Raw genomic sequence first — 23,956 nt, 5'->3', positions numbered from 1 at the left:
CACTGCAAGCAGTGTAACTATGCTAAGGTTCCACTGTACTTCAATTGTGACGGGGTAATTTATGTTTTATTTTTCATTACATTGAACAATGAGCAACTTCATGTGCCCATTTTGTATTATTTTGTTACTTTCACTCAATAGTATTATCAATTGGTTTGTCGCCGACATATTTCAAACGCATGTCGTAAACCTGGATGGACAGGTAAAAAGAAAAACTGAATGAATTATTGAACAGGTATTGATCAGTTTTGAGGCATAGGTGCCGGCTGAGGCTCCGCCCACCGCTGCTCAGACCGGAAGTTTAGCTGTTGTTGTCACACTGGAGAAAATGGCTGCTGCTCCGACTTTTTTTCACTGAAGACACTGATATTTCCATTTCATTTTGTTTCATTGCACTGGGGGCTTTTCTCGACCGCTATGCAACCTCAAAGGCAAGTGCGTTCTGCTCGCTGACACCGACCTGTCTCGGCTTTGTTATGTCTCAGACGGTGTAGTGTAGCTTTTAACTTCCAGCTTGTGCTAGCGTTAGCCATGCTAGCCTCAACGGTCAGGCATCACCGAGCTTGTTGCTGTTCAGGCACTCTCTCTGGACTCCATTCACTGTCACTGGAGTTTCATCTGCCACATACATTTTATTCACTCCCGGCTACTTTTGGCGTGTATTTACTTTATTGTAGGATTTTAAGGAAAAATAAAAGATGGAACAACTTAGATTACAGTTCGCTCGTCAGTAACCGTTGGTGTTTTGATATGTTGCATCTGATTGATTGCCAGCAACACTGTTTTAGCATAAGGACTGTGTGAACGACCCGATGGCCACTCTCGGTGTATAGATGTTTACCATCACTTTTCATGGGAGTTTATTTTAACCGACTGCTTGCAATGTGTCTGCTGTTCTGCTGTGCAGGGTGTGAATGGTCACTCTAGGAAGGTGACAGTGTGGGGCAGAAAGGACAGCATCGTAAACTGTCACTCGCCTTGCAGCTGGCAGTGGACCACAATGGTAAATGCAATTTATGAAGTTTTACTTCACCCACGTATTTGTTTTATTTTTACTATAGCTGTTAATCAGATTGTAGCATTTCAGGAAGAAACCTCTCATATGCTCTGATCTCAGGCTGTTTATACATCCAACTGATCTGTTTTTTTTTTTTTTTTGATTATCCACCTCAAAGCAACAAGTTCTGGAATATGCATTGGATCGAGCCGAGGTAAAATGTTATTTCAGCCATGCCTGTTCATATAATGGTGGAATAATGTATTTTTAAAAAGTTTTAGGTTAGCATCAATTCTGCAAAGCTTTCCCTATTCTTCGTAATTCACTTTATTATTTGCGTGTTGTAGTACATTGTGGAAAGTGCTCGACAGCGACCAGCGAAAAGAAGAATCTCATCCGGCGGCAGGAAGAGTTTGTATCAGAAGCTCCATGAGCTCTATATTGAAGAATGTGAAAAAGAACCAGAGTTAAAGGTTTGTGTTTGGCTGCTTCGCTCATAAGTTAAATGCTGAATAAATAAATCGGTTAAAAATATCTATTAGAATATATTTATTTTAGTAATTTAATTCAAAAAGTGAAACTTATATTACTTGATTGATTAGGCAAACTTGCATATCTCTTTAATTTTGATGATTAAGGCTTACAGCTAATGAAATCTCTAACATTAACAGTAGCTCAGAAATTTTGAATGTTGAACAGAATAATAAAAAAAATCATGAAGGAAACTCAGGCTCATGATTGGCTTGACAGTTTCAGTTTTCTCAATGCAATGCCTGTTCATGTTGCTTGTATACATTTCCCTTCCACTTTGCTTTACATTTATATGCTTGGATTCAGCACTTTATGAATGGTCAGCTAATAATAAGCACTAATGGTGTCTGTATTTTAAAATAATTATTATTGTAATAAATAGCATATAATTCTGTGATATTATTTAAGGACCATAGTAATTTGCATTAAAATAAAAGTATTCACATTAAGGTTTCAAATATTAGGCTTTATAGAAAGAAAAATGGCAAAAGGTTGAGTTGTTTTGTCTAAATGTGTGGAAGTAAATATCAGTGTTTAAATCGCCTCAGTGTTAGCAGCTACTGTCATTTAACTTAAGCAGGCAAAAAAGATCTATCAAAAGAGTGGAAACATTATGCTTCTTTGGCATTATGTTACAGTCACCTGATTACAGGTGAACTGATTACAATCAGCTGTAACCAGTTACAGCTGATTGTTACTGACAAAATCACCTAGGTGATCGTGTCACCTAACTAACTGTTTTTAAAAATACATGAAATTATTCAGTTGCAGCCATGTAATCATTATTTACTTGTGCCAAGCTGAGTGTGTTGATACTGTTTTTTTTATTCAGACTGAAAACATTTTTCTTCACATTAAAATATTTCAGGCAATATTCATTTTTGCAGCTTTTTAAAATGCACAAATTGGTCTCATTCCAAAAGACCCATTACACATATGCCACAGGTTTAGAGCTGCTTGAAAACATCCACCTATTTTTGTAAAATAAAGCAATATCCTGTCCTTTAGGTTGTACAGTATTCCCGGAAATAGTTCAAACATTCTCTGAGTAGGTCTTTTCCCGTCTCTTTCTGCAGAATCTGAGAAGAAATGTGAATCTACTAGAAAAGCTGGTGTCTCAGGAGTCTGTATCGTGTCTGGTGGTCAACCTGTACCCTGGGAATGAAGGCTATTCGCTAATGCTCAGGGGCAAAAATGGATCCGGTAAAACTAGTTATGTAGAGTTTTTTTTGTTTTTTGTTTTACCTCTACATGTATGTAACATAGTGTTTCTAACCAGATCATTTTGTTCTGCTGTCTAGACTCTGAAACCATCCGTCTCCCATATGAAGAAAGAGAGCTTCTGGAGTACCTGGATGCGGAGGAGTTGCCTCCCATTCTGGTGGATTTGTTGGAGAAATCACAGGTGTGTGAGCAGAGTGGATCCTGCAGTAACAGATTCAGTAACAGCTTCAGATTGAAACCATATAAAGGAGGTGGAAAAATCAGTGATGCACAGTATTTTCTCAATCTCTGACATAATTAGTTTAGGTATTCTCTTAAATTTTAACTGCTGATTGCTGACTGCTGATTTGTGGGTTGTGTCTCAGGTGAACATCTTCCACTGTGGCTGTGTAATAGTTGAGGTGAGAGACTACAGGCAAGCTGGCAATACAAAGATCCCCACCTATCAGAGCAGACACATTCTTCTGCGGCCAACAATGCAGGTAATTTACTGACTGACATAATATGATGTTAAGTTATTGCTGAAACATTTTCTGACTGTTATCCAGAAACTAAAACAACTCTGTTTGCCCTGCAGACTCTAATCTGTGACGTACATGCCATGACCAGTGACCACCACAAGTGGACACAGGTAAATGACCGTGCTAAGTGATAGAGTCGTGAATGTTGGTCTCCTGCACTATCATCATGCACTATCATGCATCTCAGTCTCTGGTATCCTCGGGTTGAAATGCATCCTCGCAGCTACATTCTTAGTTATATAGTCAGGCAACAAAACCTGAAGTAGGATTTTGTTTTGTTAGTAAAATTCTGAAAGTTTTCCTTAAAAACACATTTTCTTTCAGTACCAGAAAACACCTGGTACTGAAAGCTATCCATGCTCTACCTGACATTAATGTTGGTCAGCAATTCTTTACCCAAAGCTTTAGTACATTTATATAAGTATATGAACATATTATATAAACAGTTTTCAAGACACTGCTTTTAATCAGAGCCTATGCCACTGTTCTAGAATCTTTAATTGCATTAAGATTACTGACATTGATATTGTTTCTTTGAGTTTTTGTGTCCATTGCTGTTTTATGCTTTTGCATAGATGTATTTCTTATTATTACTCATTTTTCTTCAGTTTTTAAATGAATTAGAATGTGAAAGCTGTTATGTTTGCCAAGATGGTAATGATTTTTTTTTACTTTTTTACTCTGCAATGTCAACTGTACTTGGTAGAAGTTAGCATGATCACAAAGTTTATATGTCTTGCTTTGATTTTATTGTAAATACAAATGCCTACCTTTTTTCTGAATAATGGTTGAAATTGCTTCAAGATTTCTTTCAAAGCTGAGAAACTTTCTAATCCCTTCAATTTGTTTCTACGTGCAAAAAACTCCCTTTATTAAATTCCAATACTGGTTAGAAAGCTTACTGTTCTGCTATTTTTATTTGAATAAACCACATGTAGTGTAGATGTATGTTGTAATTCTAACCACTTCTCATGTTTCTGAATAATTTTTGAAGCCGACTCATTTGTTGGCCTTTTCTCTCGTTTCTTCCCTGCTGTAGGATGATAAATTGCAGCTGGAGAGTCAGTTGATTTTGGCCACAGCTGAACCTCTGTGCCTGGACCCTTCCATTTCTGTTACTTGCACAGCCAACCGTCTGCTCTACAACAAACAGAAAATGAACACTCGCTCGATGAAACGGTACTGAGTACACTCGACGGAGTTGGCAGGGGCTTAGCTTGGTTTTAGTCATACAAAGGGAAAATCTGAAACGGTGGTTATTAAAAGTGAAGTCATGGGATTGTGAAAAGGAAACAGGAGAATAATGCAAACATTTACCTGTTTTGTAGGTGTTTTAAGAGGCACTCCCGGGCTGCTCTGAACAGGCAGCAGGAGCTGTCCCATCTGCCTGTGCCACCACAGCTACGACTCTACGACTACCTTCAGAAGAGGAAGGAAAGGAAACCTACTCCTGTCATAGACTTAAAAATCTCAAAGGTTGGAAATGTAAGTTGATGGTTATTCTCATGCATCAGTTTCTCCAAATACATCAGTTTTTTCCTGCAGCTGAAAAGCAGAGGTGCTAAGAATTTGGAAATTATATTTATTGAGCACACATGACATGTATGTGTGGGTGCAGTTTCTGTAAAACAGGAATTTACTGGCAAAATGACCAGGGTGATATTATGAAGTCTTTAGCATCTTATGGAAAACAGAAGCCATTTATTTTGTTGCATGTTTTTTTCTCTAAACACTTACTGTTACTATAAATAGCAGTTGTTCCTTACCTTAATTCTTACATTTCCAAAAGGCCATTAACATTTCCAATATGTTTCATGACAAATGGAGATGGAAAGGTTGAAAGGATAAAATATAGCAAGTTAGCTTTACTCCAATCAGCCTTACTGTTATCTGCTAAAACTCTTGCTCTCTCTTGCAGCCTGAATGAAACACAAAACTGTCTCAAATAGGGGGCCGCCAATAAATTGACCCCGATTTCCTTAATTTTGAGAAATCTCTCATGAGTAATGGATTTCTTATCCACTGATCCAATCTACCTCTGCAAAGATATGAAAATCAGCCACTGCTCCCTTTTGTTCTGTTGTGAGAAAGGGCCAGTTGACTCATCCATCCACCAGGTCACAACCGCATGGGCTCGTTTAACAATAGTCACCCCATTGTTGCTATATAAATCAACTCTTCGGATTAAAATTTGGCCAAAAATTGGCAGGTCAGGCTTTATAAAGATCAGTGATCGACCAGAAAACTGGAGTCGGTACACCCGTAGTCCCAACATGCAGTAGAACATATATATCATCTCTGTGGTTTAAACATGGCTAACTTTGACCTTTTTTTTACTGTACACATAGAGTATGGGTTAACTTGGTTTACACTTAACTTGGTTTACACTTAAGACAAAGACTGGATTTTTAAAATTTCGGCCAGCCGGTCCACTGATGGAACCAATCATGCTGAAAATCTGTTTACTAGCTAATTTCTCTGTGCAGCTCTTCTTCCAGCCTCCTTGTGACACTGTTATTGAATTAAGTGGGTATAAAAAAATGTATAAATAAATGGAGGTCTGAAGACCATGAAAAGGAATTCATACCGAACAGGCTAATCATGGTTGTTGATCTTCCGATATTTCTCACAGTTTTAAAATGTGTTTGGGTTCCTTATCCAGCTGCGTTATGAATCACTCTTCATAAACATGCAAACCAAAGAATGCATCTGAGAAATCAATTTGTTAGTCGCTTTAATGCTCGTTTCTTCCAGCATCTGTTGTTGGTGTGAGTTTAATGGTTCTCTGTGTTATTTGGTCCTTTGGGCATTCCCACACCTGTTTATTGGAGATACTGCAGTGCTACTAGTACTAAATTCAGAGATTGTTTAATCTATATTTTTACTCAAATCTGTGAGCCAAAATTAAAGCAAGACTAAAAATATGTTATAGCCAACATTATTATAGCTGTAATGATCGGCATGTCATCTAGGAGCAGTAGAAATAATTGCTGCTTTTCTGTTTTTAAATATAACATTAAATCTTGGAATACTTTAATATTGGATCTTGGTACACATATCAAAGAATTTCATTCCAATCCAAGCCTAACCCAGAGTTAACATCTCTGTTTATTGTCATCTGTGCTTCTCAACATTCACAGTGTGTCGACATGTGGAAGCAGAACAACTGCCAGCTAACTGTACCGAAGGAGATTGATGTGAGTAACACGGGATCATTAAAACGCTACTTTAAAACTAAAGGATGATTTGTTCAAATGCGTGCCCAGCCGTCCTGATGTTTTTTGTGGTTCTTCTGTAGGTGGAAAAGTATGCCGTGGTTGAGAAATCTTTGCAGTTGGGAGACACTCAAACCACTGTGATCTGGCCTGCTGAAGTAAGTTTGGCTCTTGCATTTAACACTCCCTGAGGATGAAAAGCAATGCTGCATGTGTGCTGTCAGAAGAAAAAGCTGCAAGTGCTTGTTAAAAATGTTTATGGCCCCATTAAAAACCAAGTTAATTATTTTGACCAGCTATATTATACAACATGACCACACCGTATCTTTAATTTAGTGTGCATAAAGGAAATAATAAAAACAGGAACTGGTTGGAACTGTTTTAAATTTCACTCCTGTTTCTACTAATGTCCTTAGAAAAGCCTGAGTGTTGTTTTCTATGGGGTGCATTGTTTCTTCTTAGATATGAGGTTCCTACAAAGTCTGGAAAAATATTAAATATTTCTCAAGTGTTTACTGGGTTTTCATGGATGCTGAAAAAGTATCTGCTACACATTGTTGCAGCTAGACATCTGTCCATTTATTCCTGTATACTTTCATTTTATTTCTTTCCTTTTTTTATGTTGTTTTTTTCTTGCTTTTATATTTGTATTTTTGTATTTACACATAGAAGAAATAAAATTGAGAAATTTACATATTAAAATTTTCTACTTGCTCATTTTGGAAGGTCACTGGAATAAAATTGGGTATTTTTAAGAAGTTAAGGCCTAAAATATAGAGACTGCTTAGCATGTTTTTTGTAATCAGCCAGGAGTGCAAGACAACAAAATCATTAAATACATTTCCAGGTCAGATAATGTGTAAATAATTAAAATGTGACTTCGCAAAGACAAGTTATCAGATTCACATTGGACAACTTGTCAAAAAGATGAAAGTCTGTACTTTTGTGGATGAAATGACATTGAGGGTCTGCCTAAACAGGAAGTTATAGATGACTACACATTTGAATGTGAAGTGGGCGGCCAAGCTCAGAGAACCAAGGTGTCCATCTTCCAGTCGATGGGGGACCCGCTGGTTTACGGGAAGATCTACTCTGCTAAAGAAACAAAGGCAGAGGAGGACAGCCCAGATTTAAAGCTTATACACCCGACGTAAGGATACCAGCATCAAATACATTTTTCCTGACATAATTGGATTTTAATTCATTTATTTTCATTGTTGGATTTGCAGTTTCCTCATAGGGTCAAAGATCGATGCAGAAAGGTCAGTGTCATCTTTTAGTTTGTCGATTGTTCCCTAATCCTGTAATACAGTTTTATTTAGTGCACTTTTAATTAATTCTGTACATTTTTTTATCTGTTTCACAGGTTTCTTACCCAGTACAAAGGAGTCTATGAGAAAGATGTGAAGTGTGAGGTCAGGATGTCCCATAACTCAGGCAACGTGGGACAGGGGCCTCCCTCTCCCAGCAAAGATGAGGTAAGAATCTTCCTTTCTTTGAGGGTTTGTAACCACTGCTTCATTAAGACCAACTGAATTGGTTTTACGTTATGTGATGTCTTGATTAGACCTTTATGATTTGCCATGATGTCATCTGCAGGGTGATGGTATTTCTCCTCTTGTACAGACGTCTGTGTTAGGAAAAGGGGTGAAGCATCGACCCCCTCCCATAAAACTGCCTTCAGGATCGGGCAGCAGCTCCTCAGGTACGTCCCACATGGTTCCTACCAACTCTGGAAAATTCTGGAAATTGATTTTATGTATTTTCAAGGTCTGGATTAAGTAAGCAGAAAATTGAGAAATATTTATATTTTTTGTTTTTCTCAGTCTCATTTGCTAGATTTTATTTGTCCATTCATCTCTACATTATTCGTCCATCATTCATCTGTTTATCCAGCCTTTCATTGACACATCTGTTATACATTTATTAGTAATCTAATAACTTTTCAAACAATCTATTTCTATCTATCTATTTCTCCACACAAGTGTGTCTATATTGTCTATATTTTTAGTTTCTTCCTTTCTATTTTTCTTTCTGTCTTTCTTTCGCATTACATGCTGGGGTTGGGCGTGTGGTGAGTGGAATAAGAGATAAAATTTATTTTCTTTAACTAATTTTTGTTTGTTTTTATGTCTGGATTGGTATTTGTTTTTTGCAGTGTGGTTTCAACAGTAGTGCTTTATGGTTACTGGTCGCGTTTTTTCTGCAGGGTTGGCGTCCTTAAAGACACCAACCCTGTTACTGAGACATGGAGTGAGAGTGGAAATATGGAAATATTGCATATGCCTCTCTTATGACTAAGGGGTTTATTGTTTTTGTCAAGCAGCCCAAGTTGGTTACTCAACTTGCTAAAAGTGAAATTGCAATAAATTATGAGTTTATTAAAATTTCCCTTTTAGCTGTTCTGTCCACCCGGATTACACTGTCCGGAGTTCCACCCTTTGTATCTAACAAAGCGCTAGCACAGGAGCATACATGATTCGGAAGAATAGTTTGGTCTGTAGGGATTCCAAACTTAAACACGTTCAATCTCTCCGTAGGCAGATGTTTCTGTACTTGGATTCACCAACCCAGTCATTAGATGTCTCTTTCCATGGTAAACACAAGGAAGGGATATTATGTGGTTTAAGCCAGCTTAGGTGTTTTGAAGTATTTTGAGTGTGAAGTTTGGGGCATCTAGATGTAAGTATTATTAATTTAGTGCAGTGCGTTACAGTAAGGGGAAAATAAGGCAGAAAAACTGTTGAGGAACAATTCAAAATCACTTGTTCGTTTTTCTCGCTCTCTGTGTCATCTATGCGACACGCAGTCCCATTGCCATAGCAACTGACTGACAACACCAATGATGTATCAGGATTCACACCAAAAAACACAAAAACATTTCCCACACAAAGAACAGAACATTCACTTTGTTGCAGTATTATGTTTTCAGGCTTGATAACTATTTTATGATTATTAGTAAGTGATTGTCTGAACACAGCAGTGGTAGCTTAGTAGATTAACTAATTTAATCTTCTTCTCTACTAATGATCTGTCAGATTTGGTGTGTGGGTCGTGTCTTTTTTTTTCTTTAACTGAACCAAAACACACCGAGGTCCACAGCACATCAACATGTTAAGGTTGCCAAAGTCAAGCTAGCTTAACTGACCTGCTGCCCTCTCCCTTGCTATTTATTTATTTTTTTATTAAAAATTTTTCTGACCTTGTTGACAATTAGTTGCAAAGTACTGCATCCCTCTTTCTTGTATATTTCACGCATAGATTTAAAATTTTGCGTGTTATGTTGACAACTTGATCGAAAAAACAATAATAGCCATCATTGGCAAGCAATTGTTTGCCTTCCACACAGAGCTGGAGGGCGGGATCTTCCACACGTGACGTCACGCTGCAAAGTGTCTATAGATGTTACATCTGAGACTGCTCCTTCCAGGCTGCAAATTTCTCAAAAGCTGTTTGGTGGATGTGGATACTTTTTGGTTACCTTTGGCTCGGCTGCTTCTCTGGAAAGCTACACGTCTTGGACTGGATAAACATCTTTTTTATGTCAAAAACATCAGCGCTCAATCTGACCTTGTTGGCACATTTCTGTTGCTCGGTAATTGATGCTTGGAGAACCTTAAAGATTTTCCGGGATTCGGATCTTCGACCTGGCATGTGGATTTTGGAGGAACCACGGTTCTGTAACGACTTTGTTACACAAGACTGATGTCGTCATCCACAATAAGGACTAAATTTGTCCAAGCTGGGTTTGTGAAAGTTGGTCACCTTGCAAGAGTTTCAATGAAAAGGGTGCAATAATTAGATCAAGTCTTTCAGAATTCTGAAGAAGATTTCGGAAGTAGTCTGGCAGTCCTGACCTGTGCCACTTAGAGTATTAGATGAAAACAGTGCTCTAGTTGACCAATGGAACAATGAATAGAAATACATATTTCCAGTACTTTCAGTCATTCCAGTTTTTGATTGTTTGTATGAGAGTAGATTGCTTCTTTCTCTGAAAATGCCTGTCATGAGGTCTCAGTTCCTGTGGAAAGAAGCAGCTCTGTCAAAGTTGTGCTCTCTGGCTTGTGTGAGAGAGTTGAGGTGGACTCAGATTTTTGGATCGTATCTTACCCCTAAAGGCAGACGGAGGATCCTGTGTAAGCTACCTGTTGAAAAGCAGGTTGGTGACCTCCAGTGGAAGTTTATATACAGTATGGTCAATATCTAGAAACCAATACAGGGCTCACTTTGACCAAATTGCTCAGGAGGAATTTTCTTTTAGCAGACATCAAACGACACTGGAAGATTTGTTTTTGTCTTGTTGAGTGTTAAAAAGCTAGTTTAAGATTTTGCAAGACTGTTTGGAAGCTCCGAGCGAACATATTTCTACAGCTGTTTTTGTTTGTGGTCTTAAATATACAGCTAGTAAAAGTAAAATTCTTGTTTTACTTAATTTCCTTTCGGAATGGTAAAGTTTACAATTTGGAAAACAAGGAAGAATGAAATGTTTGGGCAGGATTGGAATGTGGTGCAACGTGGTGTTAAGTTTTAAGGGGTTTGTTGCATCAAGACCCACAGTGGAGCAATAAGTCTGTATGTTTACAGACTTTTGGGATATTACACATGTTTATCTTCACTGGGAGATGATGACATACTCAATTTGTACTTTTAGAAAATTTTTCTTTGTGTGCAGTTTTTTTAAACACATGGATTTAAGAAATTCATGTTTTTTTTTAATCCACATGGATTTTGTTGATTTTGTTTAACATTTTAGATTTTATTTTCTTTCATGTGAGTAATTGTATTTTGTGGAATTGTGATGAATAAATATGAGTTAAAGGTCTCCGTCTCTCTCTCTCTGTCTCTCTCTCATTCTTTCTTTGTTTATTTCTCTCCATCCGTCCTTCATTTGAATAATTAACAGGGTTAAATGCTTACTAACTTTAGTTATTTTACTATTGTTTTTTAAGTTACTCTTCATTTTAACAAATACAACTGTGTCACCAGTGGAAAAAGAGAGTTAATCCAGGCTTCGTTATGAAAACAATGAACAGCATATGATGTCTTAGTTTTCTCAGGTTCCAGTACACAAACATGTCAGTGGGGTAGGAAAGAGATTAACCTTCCGAAATCACCAACTTAAAACCAAATGTTTACCAGATGTTTTCTAATCCTAAGGATCACAGCACCATGTGGGATTGTTAGTACCTAACTTAAGCTTTATAAAGGGTTAAACAAAGCTTTCCGAGTATTTATGTAAAGAGTGATGATCTTCTTTCCAGGTAATCCGTATAGTTCGCAAACCACAAGTGGTTTACTAAAGTGTCCTACGCCGCCACCTCCAGCCAAAAGCCAGTCTCTGAACAGGAAGCACTCCATGGAGCTGGGCCAGGTGGGCCTGCTGTCACCTGCCTCCCTCTCTCCGATGGGCTCCACGCAGAGTGAGTACTGCCAACTCTGACTAACTCTTGGGCTCAGCGTGAGCTGTGCTGGAGCGTGCTGCGCCAGCTCGTCTCCCAGCTTCCAAGTTTAACAGATGTGAATTTTTTATGACCAATTCTGATGGATTACCCCAGCAAGAGACCAAATCTCAAGAAGTTTGGAAAAATATGGGAACAAGCTTGAAACCTTTGGGAAATGTTGGAATTTTTTTTAATACATATCATCTTGTCACTAAATGATCATAAAAAGATATTCTTACTAAGCCTCATATTCTTTCTGGACATATTTTTTCTCCTCTTCAGGATCGGGAACCCCTAAGCCTTCTACTCCTACACCCACCAACACACCATGCTCAACCCCTCACCCTACTGATGCGCTCTCCACGCCCCTCTCAGTGACCCCTACCCCCTCGGATCCTGCCATGGTCCAGGGCCAGTCACAAGCTCCCCTGCTCACACCTTTCGCCCAGCAGCAGCTGGCTCTTAGCCAGCCTCTACCTGTCATGTCCATCCCTCTTCCCACCATGGGGACATCGATCACCACAGGATCCACCTCTTCACAAGTTATGGCAAACCCAGGGCTCAACTTCATAAACGTGGTCAGCTCTGTCTGGTAAGAAATAAGTAGCATTGGATGCCTTGTCATTTGCTAATCATTGTGCGTTCTAGTATTGACTTGGCATTGTCTCTGTAGCAGTCCCCAGACTTTAATGAGTGGCTCCAACCCAATGCTGGGTCCGGGTCTTAATCTGAGTGGAATCCTGCCACCTGCGGGGTTGATGTCCACCATGCAGTCCAGTGCCCAGACTGGTAAGCACTCACTGGCACTAATGCTCTAACTTATTGTAGACACATATTAGGAGCGGTTCCTAATATTAAACATTCAAAAATCAGACAGGACTGTTTTTCCATATTTTTTTTAATAAATTTAAAATGAGCCTTTTTTTTTAAATATCTGCTTGAAAAACTGTAATACCAATATTTCACCAGTAGGTGTCATAGTACCTCATGCCACTCTTGAGGTCAGACTGAATAATTTGTTGCTTCAGCAGTTTCATGCCAATGAACTGAACAACACTTAAAGCACACAGCCAAAGATTTTCCTACAATTCTTTAATAAAAAAAATTGTCTAAAAAAATAGTTCCAGAATAATTGTATTTAGGGATGCATCGATATCAGCTGATGTGAGTCATTCGGTAAAATCTTTGCTTTTTTTTATATATATAGATGGGAACTTGCAATGCTACAAAAATATTAATATTAATCAGTTAATGCATTAAACATTCTGATTCTTTCTGTCCAATATTTGTACATTGCGTCCCAAAACGTAGCAACGTAAGCACTTACTGTAAATAAGAACATTTTTACTTAATATAAACTCAAAATGAGTAACATTGTAAAACAACCCTACCTTATCTTATGTTTATATGTAACATATATATAACGATCAAGTTAAAGATGTCACAAGGATCTAATAAGTTTGTGTTGAAGTACAAAGCGTATTAGTTGTTTATTCTGTTATGTGGTTCTGGTTTGTTACAGGGAGTCCTTTTGGTCTGAACAACAGTGCTGGACTGAGACCGCTGAACCTGTTACAGGTACGCCTCTCTCTCAGTCACTCTAAGGAGCATGTTGATGGATTTTTCCTCACCCTTACCTTCGTTGCCACGTGATGTGTGAACCAGTTGCACAGATTAAACTTTCTTTTATTCCCTTCCATCTCATTGCATATGTAAAGCAAAGTACCATACCTCTTACTAAAGTGACATTTTATACTCGATTGGAAACTATTGTTGCTACTGTCTGACTGGAAGTGCTTAGTCTTTGCCGGGGGAATAGCAGTAAACTAGAAGAATCCCTCTTGTGAATCCAGTTTAGTTCTGACTATTTCTTTGTAGGAACAGTCTAAGTTGAGCTCCTTTTTAACTCTCCCATCTCCTTCTTCCTCCCCTTTCCATCACATGTACACGATTTCCCTCCCTCCGCCCGTTCTGTCCTCCCATCCTCCATTCGTCCTCATCTCCTTGTGTTTTACTCCCCTACTTTTTTGTGTGTGCGTGTTGGTGTGTCCATGTTATTCATCTCCAGATCCCCCCTGGTCCTTACATCCTTAACTCTCTGCAGCAGCAGCAGCTGTCCCAGTTCTCCCCACAGCAGAGTCAGTCAGCTACATCCAGTCCTCAACAGCAGGGGGAGATGGTGAGACAGATATTTGAACACGCACTGCCAGCAGTAAAGACTGTACAATCAAAGATGTGCAAAATATGTTGGCTAGAGCCTGTGACTTCTACTACAATAGCAACATTTGAAACCAATTTCCAAACCAATTTCATCATGGTGGTGGCATCGTGATGATGTGGGGATGCTTTTGTTGATCTGGATTGACGGGAAATGGATGAAGCTGAATACATGGGAAATACAGGACAGGAACTTGTTAGAAGCTGTTTTGCAAAAGTAACCAACCTAAACATGCAGTCAGAGCAACATTTAAATGTTTGCATAAATTATATTTATGTGACAGAATGACCCAGTCAAAGAAATATAACCATGAATCTATTTTAAGTCTCCATCCATTCTGACTGAGCTCAGGCTACTTTTCAAAGAATAATGGGCAAAAATGGTTTTGTCTTGACTGTTTGTAACACACATTTCAGCAACAATTCGCTTCAAAGTGCTTTACATGATAAAACTTAACATACGCAAAAATTGTAGCTGTAGTTGCAAGATAAATGTCTTCTATGAGATATTGTTGTGGGAGCCTGGAATGCAAACACACACTGCACTTTTCAGATTTAAAAGAAGAAAAAAAAACATTCTCATTTTCTTTCCATTTCACAATCCTCTGCCACTTTGCTTACCTGTTCATGCTTAAGTAAGGCATGCCCCACAGCATGATGCTGCCACCACCATGCTTCACATTTTCAGATTGGGGACGTTATATTGGCATTTTTTAAGTCTTTTTCTTCAACATATTTCCTGATTATGTCAATCAGGAAATATGTTGAAGAAAAAAGTTGTGTAAATACTTTTGTGAGTCACTGTATTATTATTTCTACCTGCACATCTCCTCTACGTGTTTCTGTAAAGCACACGTGTTTGTGATTGTACACGTTTGTCTCTGTTGTCAGCTGCGTGTAATTTTACCTGCTGTCTGTCGTTTCAGAGCGACCAAGGATCCGATCAGAGTTTAGGAAACCAGCAGACGGCTGTCATCAATCTCGGAAGCTTCATGTCTCCACAGACAGCAGGTATGAGCCACGCCGACTCACCAGCACAGCACCACACACATCTTCTGCTCTCAATCACTACGTTAACCTGCTTCCACACAGATGACACCGTCACACTCACTACTATGAATCAGACATGATGTGTTATTGTGTTTATGATTGTATTTGCTGTTCATAATATGTAAATAACTATGATCATTTTGTTGAAGTTAGTTATTGTTCTTTTCTTAGAGGAACGTGTAAAACTGGCAGGAGAGACTCAACTTCCCCCTCTTCTCTGCTACATTCTCTCTTTTTTTCATTCCCTCTGTTACTTTATTTTATTTTTTTGCCTTCACCCTTTTCCCCCGTTCTGTATTGCCCTCCTTCCTCTCAAATCACTCTATTCCTTAATGCCTTAACTCCCCACCCAATTCATGCTATTTGCCCATAATCCATGCACATGATCATTTTTAATGTGGAACTGGATTCCCTCCAATGTTCCACCTTTTTGCCCTCTCGTTTCATCTGTCTGTGTGGTACTTTAACTGAAACTGCACTCTTCCCCCTCCTCATCCTCACAAATGTTTTCCTCTGTGTGCCTATTCTCTCCTCACACTTCACCCCCATGTCTCTTTCTGACCTTCTCCCTCTCATCATCACCCATTTCCTACTTGGGGTTCCCCGTTCTCCCCCATCCACCTCCTCCCCCTCCCCTTAGTGCTGTCCCAGTTGGGCTGTGGGCTGGACGGGTCTGGGCCCCCGCTGCCTTCTCCAAGGCTTCAGCAGCAGCACCAGCCACAGATTCAAGTAATACAGCAACATTAACATTTATATACACTCAGAGAGGTTTGTAGGAAGCGAACACAGAGACGGGAGCAAGCAGCCAATCGACTGTGGCTTTATTCACCAGGCAGCTGTTTGTTGTGCTGTTCTATAAACTTTGAGAAAATGAAGGAACACATAAAAAATTTTTTTTATGTTTCCAATTTTTTAGCAGGCAATTTTTTCTTCTTTTTTTTTTTTCAATTGTTTTGCATAGAGTGCATTGAAAAAGTATTCATACTCCTTAGAATTTCTTGACATTTTGTCACGTTAGAACCACAAAAGCCCAACACAAACCAGTGCGTTATCACAAACGTATATGTTATTTTCGAATTTTGGCACAAATAAAAATCTGAAAAGTCTGGCATGCATTTATTTCCAGACTCCTTTCCTCTGACGCCTCTTAATAAAATTCAGTGCAGCCTTCAGTTTGAGGAGTTACTTCTGTTGTAAATGGTCTACTGAAATCCAGCTGTTTTTTAAAGACTTTAGAAGTTGGAAAGCATTAGCAAACAAAAAGCCTTATGAAAACCAAGAACTGTCCAATCCATCATCTTAAAATAAAATGCGTATGAAACAACTACAACCCTGCCAAGATGTGACGATCCACCTGACTGCCAGGCCAGGAAAGGACAGCGTTAAAAATACAAGCAGCCAACAGCACTGTTCACATGAGACAGTATGTTGACAGGACCCATCCACTCCACAAATCTGGTGTTTGGAAGAGCTGCAAGAAAAACATTGTTGAAAGAAGCCAAAAGAAGTCTGTTTGATGTTTGCCTCAAGCTATGTAGGGAATACAGTTCATATGTGAATGAAGGTGTTCAGGCCAAATAAGACAAAAATTACAATGTAAAGACACAGTTGGTTGGAAAGTGAAACTAAATGCAGGAAAATCTGTTTGAAAATGAAAAAAGTTTGAGACCTGGGTAGAGTGGAGCTTACTACCAGACAATGTCAAAGTCAGTGACTCAATGCAATCAGCACCAATTCTTTATAGATTTATTTTTTTTGTACGATTGTGACTACATTGGAATGTAAGAGACTGAATTCAATTCAGCCTGTATGATTGGCTTTACCTGATTGTACATTTACATATGTAAATATGTGGTAAAAAAAAAAATTAGCTGAAATAACACAGTCTGAACATAAAACCAGAGCTGCAGTGAAATAACAAAGTACAGACCTTCATCAAACCGAGAATCTGTTGCAAGATTTAAAATTTGCTGTTAAAAAGAGGCTTCCCTTATAATCTCACTGAGCTTTATCTGTTTTACAAAACAAAGTGAGCAAACAATACAATTTTCTGGATGTGCAAAGCTGGTAGGACACACATAAACCATGGGGATGTAACTGCAGCAAAATGTGGTTCGACAAAGTGTTGAATCGACGGGAGCGTGTGCTTGCCAGACTTTTCAGATTTTTATTAGTGAAATGTACTACATGTCCCATACCGCACCACAACAGCTAGTTACTCGATGGGGTGCACATAAGCGCTGCTTGTTGGAACGTCAGAGGAAGAAAACAATGATACCAAACAATAACTAAGTCATCCCTGCTTCGTCCTCAAGTGTGGAGCAAGTTCTGCGCTTTACATCAAAGTCGGTTGGAAAAACTTTTTGCAAAAGTTTACCTGAAACAGAATACCTTTTCAAAGCACTAAGTACATTTAGAATTTGACAACACCTAAATGTTAACAGAATAAGTTGCATATCGTATTTTAGTCCAAAAGACGCACGAAACATTAAGCACTGGATTTTTTTTGGGTGTGCTCTTTCCTGGTAATAGCTTTAGCTGAGATCATTAAAGTTCGGATTTTCATCCAAAGCGTTCTCAACTTAATATGTTTAAGTTCTTTCTGCTGTGCTGTACGTTTGGGTTTCTCCCAACAACCCACATATGTCAAAGCTTATGACACTTCCAATGGCAGCAACTAACAGCGTGTCAGACCAGAAGGCAGGCATGGTCTAAAACGGCATTTAGCAGTGACATGTTCAGTATCTGTGCTGGCGCCAAACTGTTGAAAGGTTCCTGTGATCATAGGCTGATAGGCTGCAGGCATGAATGGAAGGGTTTTCCTCACTCTCGGTTGCTGGGCTGCATGTTTGTCTTCACTGGGATCACAGCCAATAACGTGTGTCTCCAGACACAACTGGTGCTGCTTGACTGCATCCTGCCTCACTCCCCAACACTTCCTCTCCCTCCCTTCTGAAAACCATTAACCTCTCTTCTGTATTTCTCCGCACACTCCTCTTGTATGTTGTGCAAACCGGCCTTTAAGTCAGCTTCACTAACCCTCGCTAACGTGGCACAAAGCATATTAGAGACGATTCGGTTTCAAGTGAGGCGAGGCTGCTTCGCGTCAGGGGCAGTTAAAGTGTTAACCAGTGCCAGAGATGATAACATGTAGATTAAGAAGCTCTCATTTTTTGTGATTATTCAGCTTAAAAACAGTGAGACTTTTCTGATTTGTTTGTTTACTTTTTTATTGAACAGTTGCAATTCTTGCAGCACCAAATGCAGCAGCAGCAAATGGCTATGGGAGCAGCGGTTCCTCAGGTGGGAGCGCCACGGCAACATACCGGCAGTCAGCCAAGAAGTAAGAGGAAGAGGAGCACGCCACAGCCCCTCCCAAAGTCATAGCAGACAGAAGTCACACTAAAACCCCCAGCCCTACACACACACACACACACACACACACACAAGGACATGAATGATCAATACTGTGCTGTTTGTCTGCCTCACTTTTAAGACAGCAGACAAAAGACTTGTTTATGCTTTTTCTATCTGATAAATTTGTATGTATTGGTTCTCAGAAGTTTTGGAAAACCAAAACGTCCACTGTGGAGGATCACGTTTTTACAACAGGGACTACTTATCAAATGGGATGGTCCAGAAGAAGGTGGGTCTGGTAAGCAACGGGCCTCCATGGTTACAATGTCCTGTTAGGAAGACTTTTTTGTTGAGTTTTGTGAGGACTGAGAGGAGCCCGAATGCACATTCTCAGGAGGATTTTGCACGGGGCCGTCTGATCCTCCTGCCTCTGCTTTGTTGACCCCCGCCACCCCCCTATCCCAAAATAAAAAACCCCAGTAGATACTGCCCTTTAAGCACAGATCCAAGCTGAGCTTATATTGACACCAAATCCTCCATGTAACCATGACGACTTTGTGAAAATGCAAACCTGATCTTGGGAGTATTGCCTGGGGGCAGCTGTCTACCTCTCAGTCTGTTGGAAGTGTTTCTTCTGTTAGCGGTTCCGGCAAACAGGACTCAAGATCAACATGCAAGACAAGGTGTACTTTTTGTACAGCATATTTTGAAAAAGGTGTCACCTTTTAATAAGTCCAGGAGCCATGAGCATATTCTTTACATGACATCAGCTGAGCGTGCGCGAGGCATTTCTGGACTCTGAGAAATAATTTTTTAAGCAGTCTTTGTCATCAGTTTTATTGTTATTAAAAAAAGAATATATATTGACAGTGGAAAATACAGCTTTTAGATATAAAACGTTGTCTGGACTGTTTTTATTTCGACGTCTTCACGCTGTCTAGAACCTTGTCGATGAGTTTGTGGATCTCTCGCTGCCGGGCTGTTGCTCGGTTGATGCACTGCTGCAGCTTCTCTCCTGACAATGACGTTCCACCTGAGCCACAAAAGGTGTCGATTAGCTTTTTTATATGTCCTTTCATCTTTATAAAACTTTCAAATGCATATTTTTTTATGTAAAAATTCTAGACTGATTTCTAGCATTCCTAGTCTTTTGCATGTGCTTTAAAATATAAAAGAATCACTTGAAGTTGTTGCATATTTTTACACCAGGCAGGCTTCGAAACATGCAATCTACAACAGGAAATCTACAACAGGAAGTAGGAAACGAGAGCAAGAATAGGACAGACCAGAATGAATGAGAAGAAAAGGAAGCAAGAGAGGAGGACAAAAGGACACAAAATATGAAGCGGTAGAACAAGGTGAAAGAAACAAGGAAAGGAAGGACAGAAAATGGGAAGTAAAGAAGGATGGAAGGACATCAAAATTAAGAGAATGGAATGGGTCTTGAAGTCTGAAAACACAAATATTTTTCCAAGCTCAATTTTTTTTATCCCATTCTGGACCAGTCTAATATTGAGTTCAGATGTCAAATTTTAGGTGAGCAACAATTATACTTCCTTTTTGAAAAAAAAAAAAAAACAGTCATAACATTTTTGAACTAAGAGTCCTTTAGAGTCCCTGCAGGCTGCATCTCACCTGGTTTATGTACAGAACACAGACGACCCCCCTCATCTGTGACCACAGTGAGGTGAGCGGTTGACAGACTCTCCTCCTCAGCTGTGGGGTCAACAATCAGGATAGAGCTGAGCAGAGGGAGCCAGGAGGTGCAAAATAGACATGGGATGTAACAGAATGAAAGATCACATATTTAGAAAAAAAACTTTTGAAATCACACATTTCTATCCTAGCATTCCTGCAGTTTGACATATTGTAAATAAGATATCAAAGAAAGAACTGGAGTGGCCAGAGTTTTTGTCGCCCCATGAGGGTAAAGCTATTTTAAAACTGCTGTTACAGTAGAACGGAAACATATAGCACCACTAATTAGCAAGCTATGTATTAGCTGGGTATAGCAATGTTAGCTTGCCATACTTCATCAAGAGCAGAATGGGAAACTGTATATTTTGCATAAGGACCTGGGAAGTACAACTCAATTCTTATTAAAGTGTCAAAATAGTTTTTCAAAACAAGAGAACTATAGGATTCAATATGTCAGAATAGTTTAGGACCAGCAAAATATATTTCCAATTGTAATTGGTATCAATTTGATTATCAATTTTATTTTTTTACATACATACCACCAAACTGGTGTTTTCTCTTTAGGCCATCATGTATATTGGTTATTCTTCTCATATGGGATTACAATTGATGTATATTATGGACAAAAAAAGTTTTTTTATTAGACAAGCTTACTCATCAAAGACGCAAAAAGAAGCACTGGCGGGATGTTTGTGAATATGAAGCCTTTGTCGCTTTTCCAGATTCACCTCTGGTGAACACGTCTCTTTGTTCACGGTGACTTCTGGGAGCTGTGCTGTAACGAGAGCAGGACAGGTCTAGTCAAAGGCTCAGATAATTCACTGCATGAAATCATTTGAAAAAAAAAAGCAGCACTGTATGACAGGCATGTATAAAGTTAGTTTTATAGATGTGACGGATGAAATTATTTTTTTAAAGAGATGGATGAATTATGCTGTGCCTTGCTGATACTAACTTTTTCTCTGATTGGTCAATTATGATTGGTTAATGTGTTTATGAACCAAAATAGAACGTTTTTAGTTTTGATCAATGGAAAATCAGCTGATTACGATCCCTGTCCAACTGATTGGTGCGTCTCAAGCATTCTTCCTTTATTTTAGTTCCCTCCAGTGAAGTTGACATAGAATCACATACTGTTCTTCAGGGCAGCCAGCAGGGCGATAATACAAGCGTCCAGAATGTTCCCGTCATAGTCGAGGCACATAATGTCACAGTAGATCACCCAACAAAGCTGCAACAACAACAAAAAAATCATTAATGATTTATCACATAAAATAATTAGCACAAGTGTGCTCATATTTCTCAAGCTACCTTTCCTCTGTCGACGCATAGGTCCTCTGCTTTGATCACCTCAGAGCTGCGGCGCACACACATCACCGATTAGTGAAAAACAGATAAACGTTTAGGCGGTGAACACACACACAGTTGTAAAATGTCGGTCACACCTTTCAATAACGTCAGCAATAAACTGGCTGGCAGCCTGGGCCTGCTCTCCTGGTGGACCCGGCCGAAAGCGGGACGAACACAGAGGAGGCAAATCCACGTTGGGCACTGTGAGCATACAGGAACATGCAACGGTCGTTAAAAACCTTGTTGATAGTGCTACAGAGGGATTTTCTACATGAGAGCATGTGATACGTTAAAAACCTTGTTGGTAGTGCTACAAAGGGATTTTCTACATGAGAGCATGTGATACTTGCCAATGTAACCTTTACCAGGGGCCTCTGCTGTAGGGTTTGCCAGCTCCTGCACAAAAACAAGTTGTGAGATGTTTTGATGAGAAACTAATGGAGAATTTAGAACAAAAGATGGTCGGACTTGATTTTTAAACTTTATTTAAATTGTGGTCAATTTCTTCACCAAAAGTGTACTCTGTGGTAATAAAAACACGACTGCATAGTGAAGAATGTATTTCCACTGCAGATAGTCTGAAAATACATTGTTAAAAGCACACTGAAGTAAAAACCTCATTCTTTGTGTGTTTTAGTTGATGACAGCGGTGAAAAAAATAAGGCCTTTCAGCCAGCATTAGTAAACACTATGGTAGATAAAAAAAATTTGACAGATCATAATATAGATTTTGAAAGATTTGAGTTGCAAGTGGGTTCAAGTGTAAGCATCAAATTCAGGGTTTGGCTCCAATGAGTGGTGAAAGAGACTGTCATGCAATGCAAATATTTATTTTTAGTGCTTTAACTGACACATTGTTTTACTGTTTGAATTTTTCTATCCAACTTGTTTTTGTTCATACTACCAACTTATAAATGGAGTAAATTATTTGTTTTACTCGTATTAAATGGTCAAAGTCTGTGAATTAAGTGAATCAGTCTGAACTCAGACTATAGATTAAATGACAATTTTTTTTTTTATTATTTATTCTTATTGTCATTAAAAATAATTCTGAAGGCATAAGCTTTACACTAAACATGGCGGAGGAAAATGGTAGGGTTGGACTCGTTCTGTCAGTATGAACACCAATAATTTTAGGCAAAAGACTAACCATGCCCTCTTCACGACAAACATCTAATGTTTCATTGTTGTCACTTTTTTCTGAAAGTCATGTTGTGTTCTCAATTTAGCTCAGATTTTTAGCTGAGCCAAACAGAATGGCAGAAAACATTAATGCCTGTACTTGAAATATCATTTGGCCTATGTCTGTTGTGATGTCACCAGAGGCATGGTCATGTTGAATCTCGTAAATCTTCATTTTTATCATAGATTTACAAAATTTCCAAACAAATAAAAAAAGCTAACCATGAAGTCCTGTTCTGTTGTTGACAAACTTTCCCCAAGGTGAGCTGGACTGATGTTACACATCAAGTCCAGATGCTATTATAAAAATCTTAATTTTTTAAGAAAAAAAAATAATTAAAACTCGGAAGTGTTGTGTCTGTACCGCTTTGATTCCGCAGATAATCGTGGTGTTTCCTATCTTCACCAATGCCGAACCATCTGCTGTGGATATGGATCCTGAAACAAAAAGGAAATATAGAATGTACTCCCAAAATATTCACTTAGAGATGAGTAAAAGTGGGTCAGAACCAGCAGCCCGCCTCACCAACGTTCAGTGTTGTGGTTCTGAATTCAGACAGCTCCCGTCCATCTGGTCGACAGTTTTCTTTCTGGATCGGAAACAATTTCAGATGGAATTTTCACATGAAATTTGTTGAAACGTTTATTGAATCAGAAGATCGATGACAATCATGAACTGAACATGGAACATTTTACAAACCAAAAAGCTTCTGTGATACTCCAGAGGTTCCGCAATCCTATAGGTAAGATGGAAACAAAATAACAAAGACATCACTACTCCGTACATGCATTAAACTATATTAATGAAATGAAGTGGAGAGGCAATGAAAAACTGACAGAAAGCTCCTCGTGTTCTATATTTATCCAAGAATCAAGACGACGAACACATTTAATGTGCCGCTGTTTTTAAAACCTTTCATACGCAAAAGGAAGCTAAAATAAAAGGCTTGCATTTGTAAATAAAAATAAAAAGTCTGAACAATCTTACTTGAACCCAGTCGCCATGTTGTTTTGGTTAACCACGTGGGTTTGCACTACGGTGGCCGGTTGGAGGAAGTGCGCTTTTTTTGAAAAAGTGGGCTAATGTTGCTAGTGCTCTCCATTGAACGTATTTACAAACAAGAAATGGGTGCACAAGTTTACTTGTGACTATAATTGAATGGAGGGGACGAT

The 23,956-nt window shown here is 38.9% G+C and overlaps 2 protein-coding genes across 11 annotated transcripts; one reads left to right on the top strand and one right to left on the bottom strand.

Moving 5' to 3' along the window:
* Nucleotides 1-274: 274 nt before the first annotated feature.
* supt20 (SPT20 homolog, SAGA complex component) lies at nucleotides 275-19,450 on the top strand. 10 transcript variants are annotated; one of them, XM_017308702.2, is made up of 24 exons: nucleotides 275-431; nucleotides 908-1,003; nucleotides 1,176-1,211; nucleotides 1,345-1,470; nucleotides 2,605-2,731; nucleotides 2,830-2,933; nucleotides 3,118-3,234; nucleotides 3,330-3,383; nucleotides 4,313-4,452; nucleotides 4,602-4,758; nucleotides 6,414-6,470; nucleotides 6,572-6,646; nucleotides 7,469-7,638; nucleotides 7,718-7,750; nucleotides 7,855-7,966; nucleotides 8,088-8,193; nucleotides 11,750-11,908; nucleotides 12,212-12,521; nucleotides 12,603-12,718; nucleotides 13,452-13,507; nucleotides 13,998-14,108; nucleotides 15,073-15,157; nucleotides 15,837-15,925; nucleotides 18,437-19,450. In XM_017308702.2, exons 2-24 carry the CDS (start codon nucleotides 1,001-1,003, stop codon nucleotides 18,581-18,583), a joined length of 2,490 nt encoding a protein of 829 aa, XP_017164191.1. In that variant the 5' UTR covers nucleotides 275-431; nucleotides 908-1,000; the 3' UTR covers nucleotides 18,584-19,450. The 10 variants fall into 10 exon arrangements, with proteins under 10 accessions (XP_017164191.1, XP_081471962.1, XP_081471960.1 ...); XM_081615836.1 differs by having other exon boundaries at nucleotides 2,605-2,740; nucleotides 8,115-8,193; XM_081615834.1 differs by having other exon boundaries at nucleotides 2,605-2,740; nucleotides 12,606-12,718.
* On the bottom strand, nucleotides 19,375-23,892 carry exosc8 (exosome component 8). Its single transcript, XM_008427292.2, has 11 exons — nucleotides 23,772-23,892; nucleotides 23,484-23,520; nucleotides 23,310-23,373; nucleotides 23,148-23,221; nucleotides 21,952-21,997; nucleotides 21,697-21,802; nucleotides 21,563-21,608; nucleotides 21,386-21,482; nucleotides 20,906-21,026; nucleotides 20,189-20,295; nucleotides 19,375-19,586 (listed from the first exon to the last, which is right to left on the bottom strand). Exons 1-11 carry the CDS (start codon nucleotides 23,786-23,788, stop codon nucleotides 19,468-19,470), a joined length of 834 nt encoding a protein of 277 aa, XP_008425514.1. The 5' UTR covers nucleotides 23,789-23,892; the 3' UTR covers nucleotides 19,375-19,467.
* Nucleotides 23,893-23,956: the final 64 nt, after the last annotated feature.

Source organism: Poecilia reticulata, chromosome 14, assembly GCF_904066995.2.
Source record: "Poecilia reticulata chromosome 14, P_reticulata-male-v2, whole genome shotgun sequence".
NCBI classification, from domain to species: Eukaryota; Metazoa; Chordata; class Actinopteri; order Cyprinodontiformes; family Poeciliidae; genus Poecilia; species Poecilia reticulata.
Note: the sequence above shows the minus strand (reverse complement) of the source record. Positions and strands in the feature narration are given on the sequence as shown.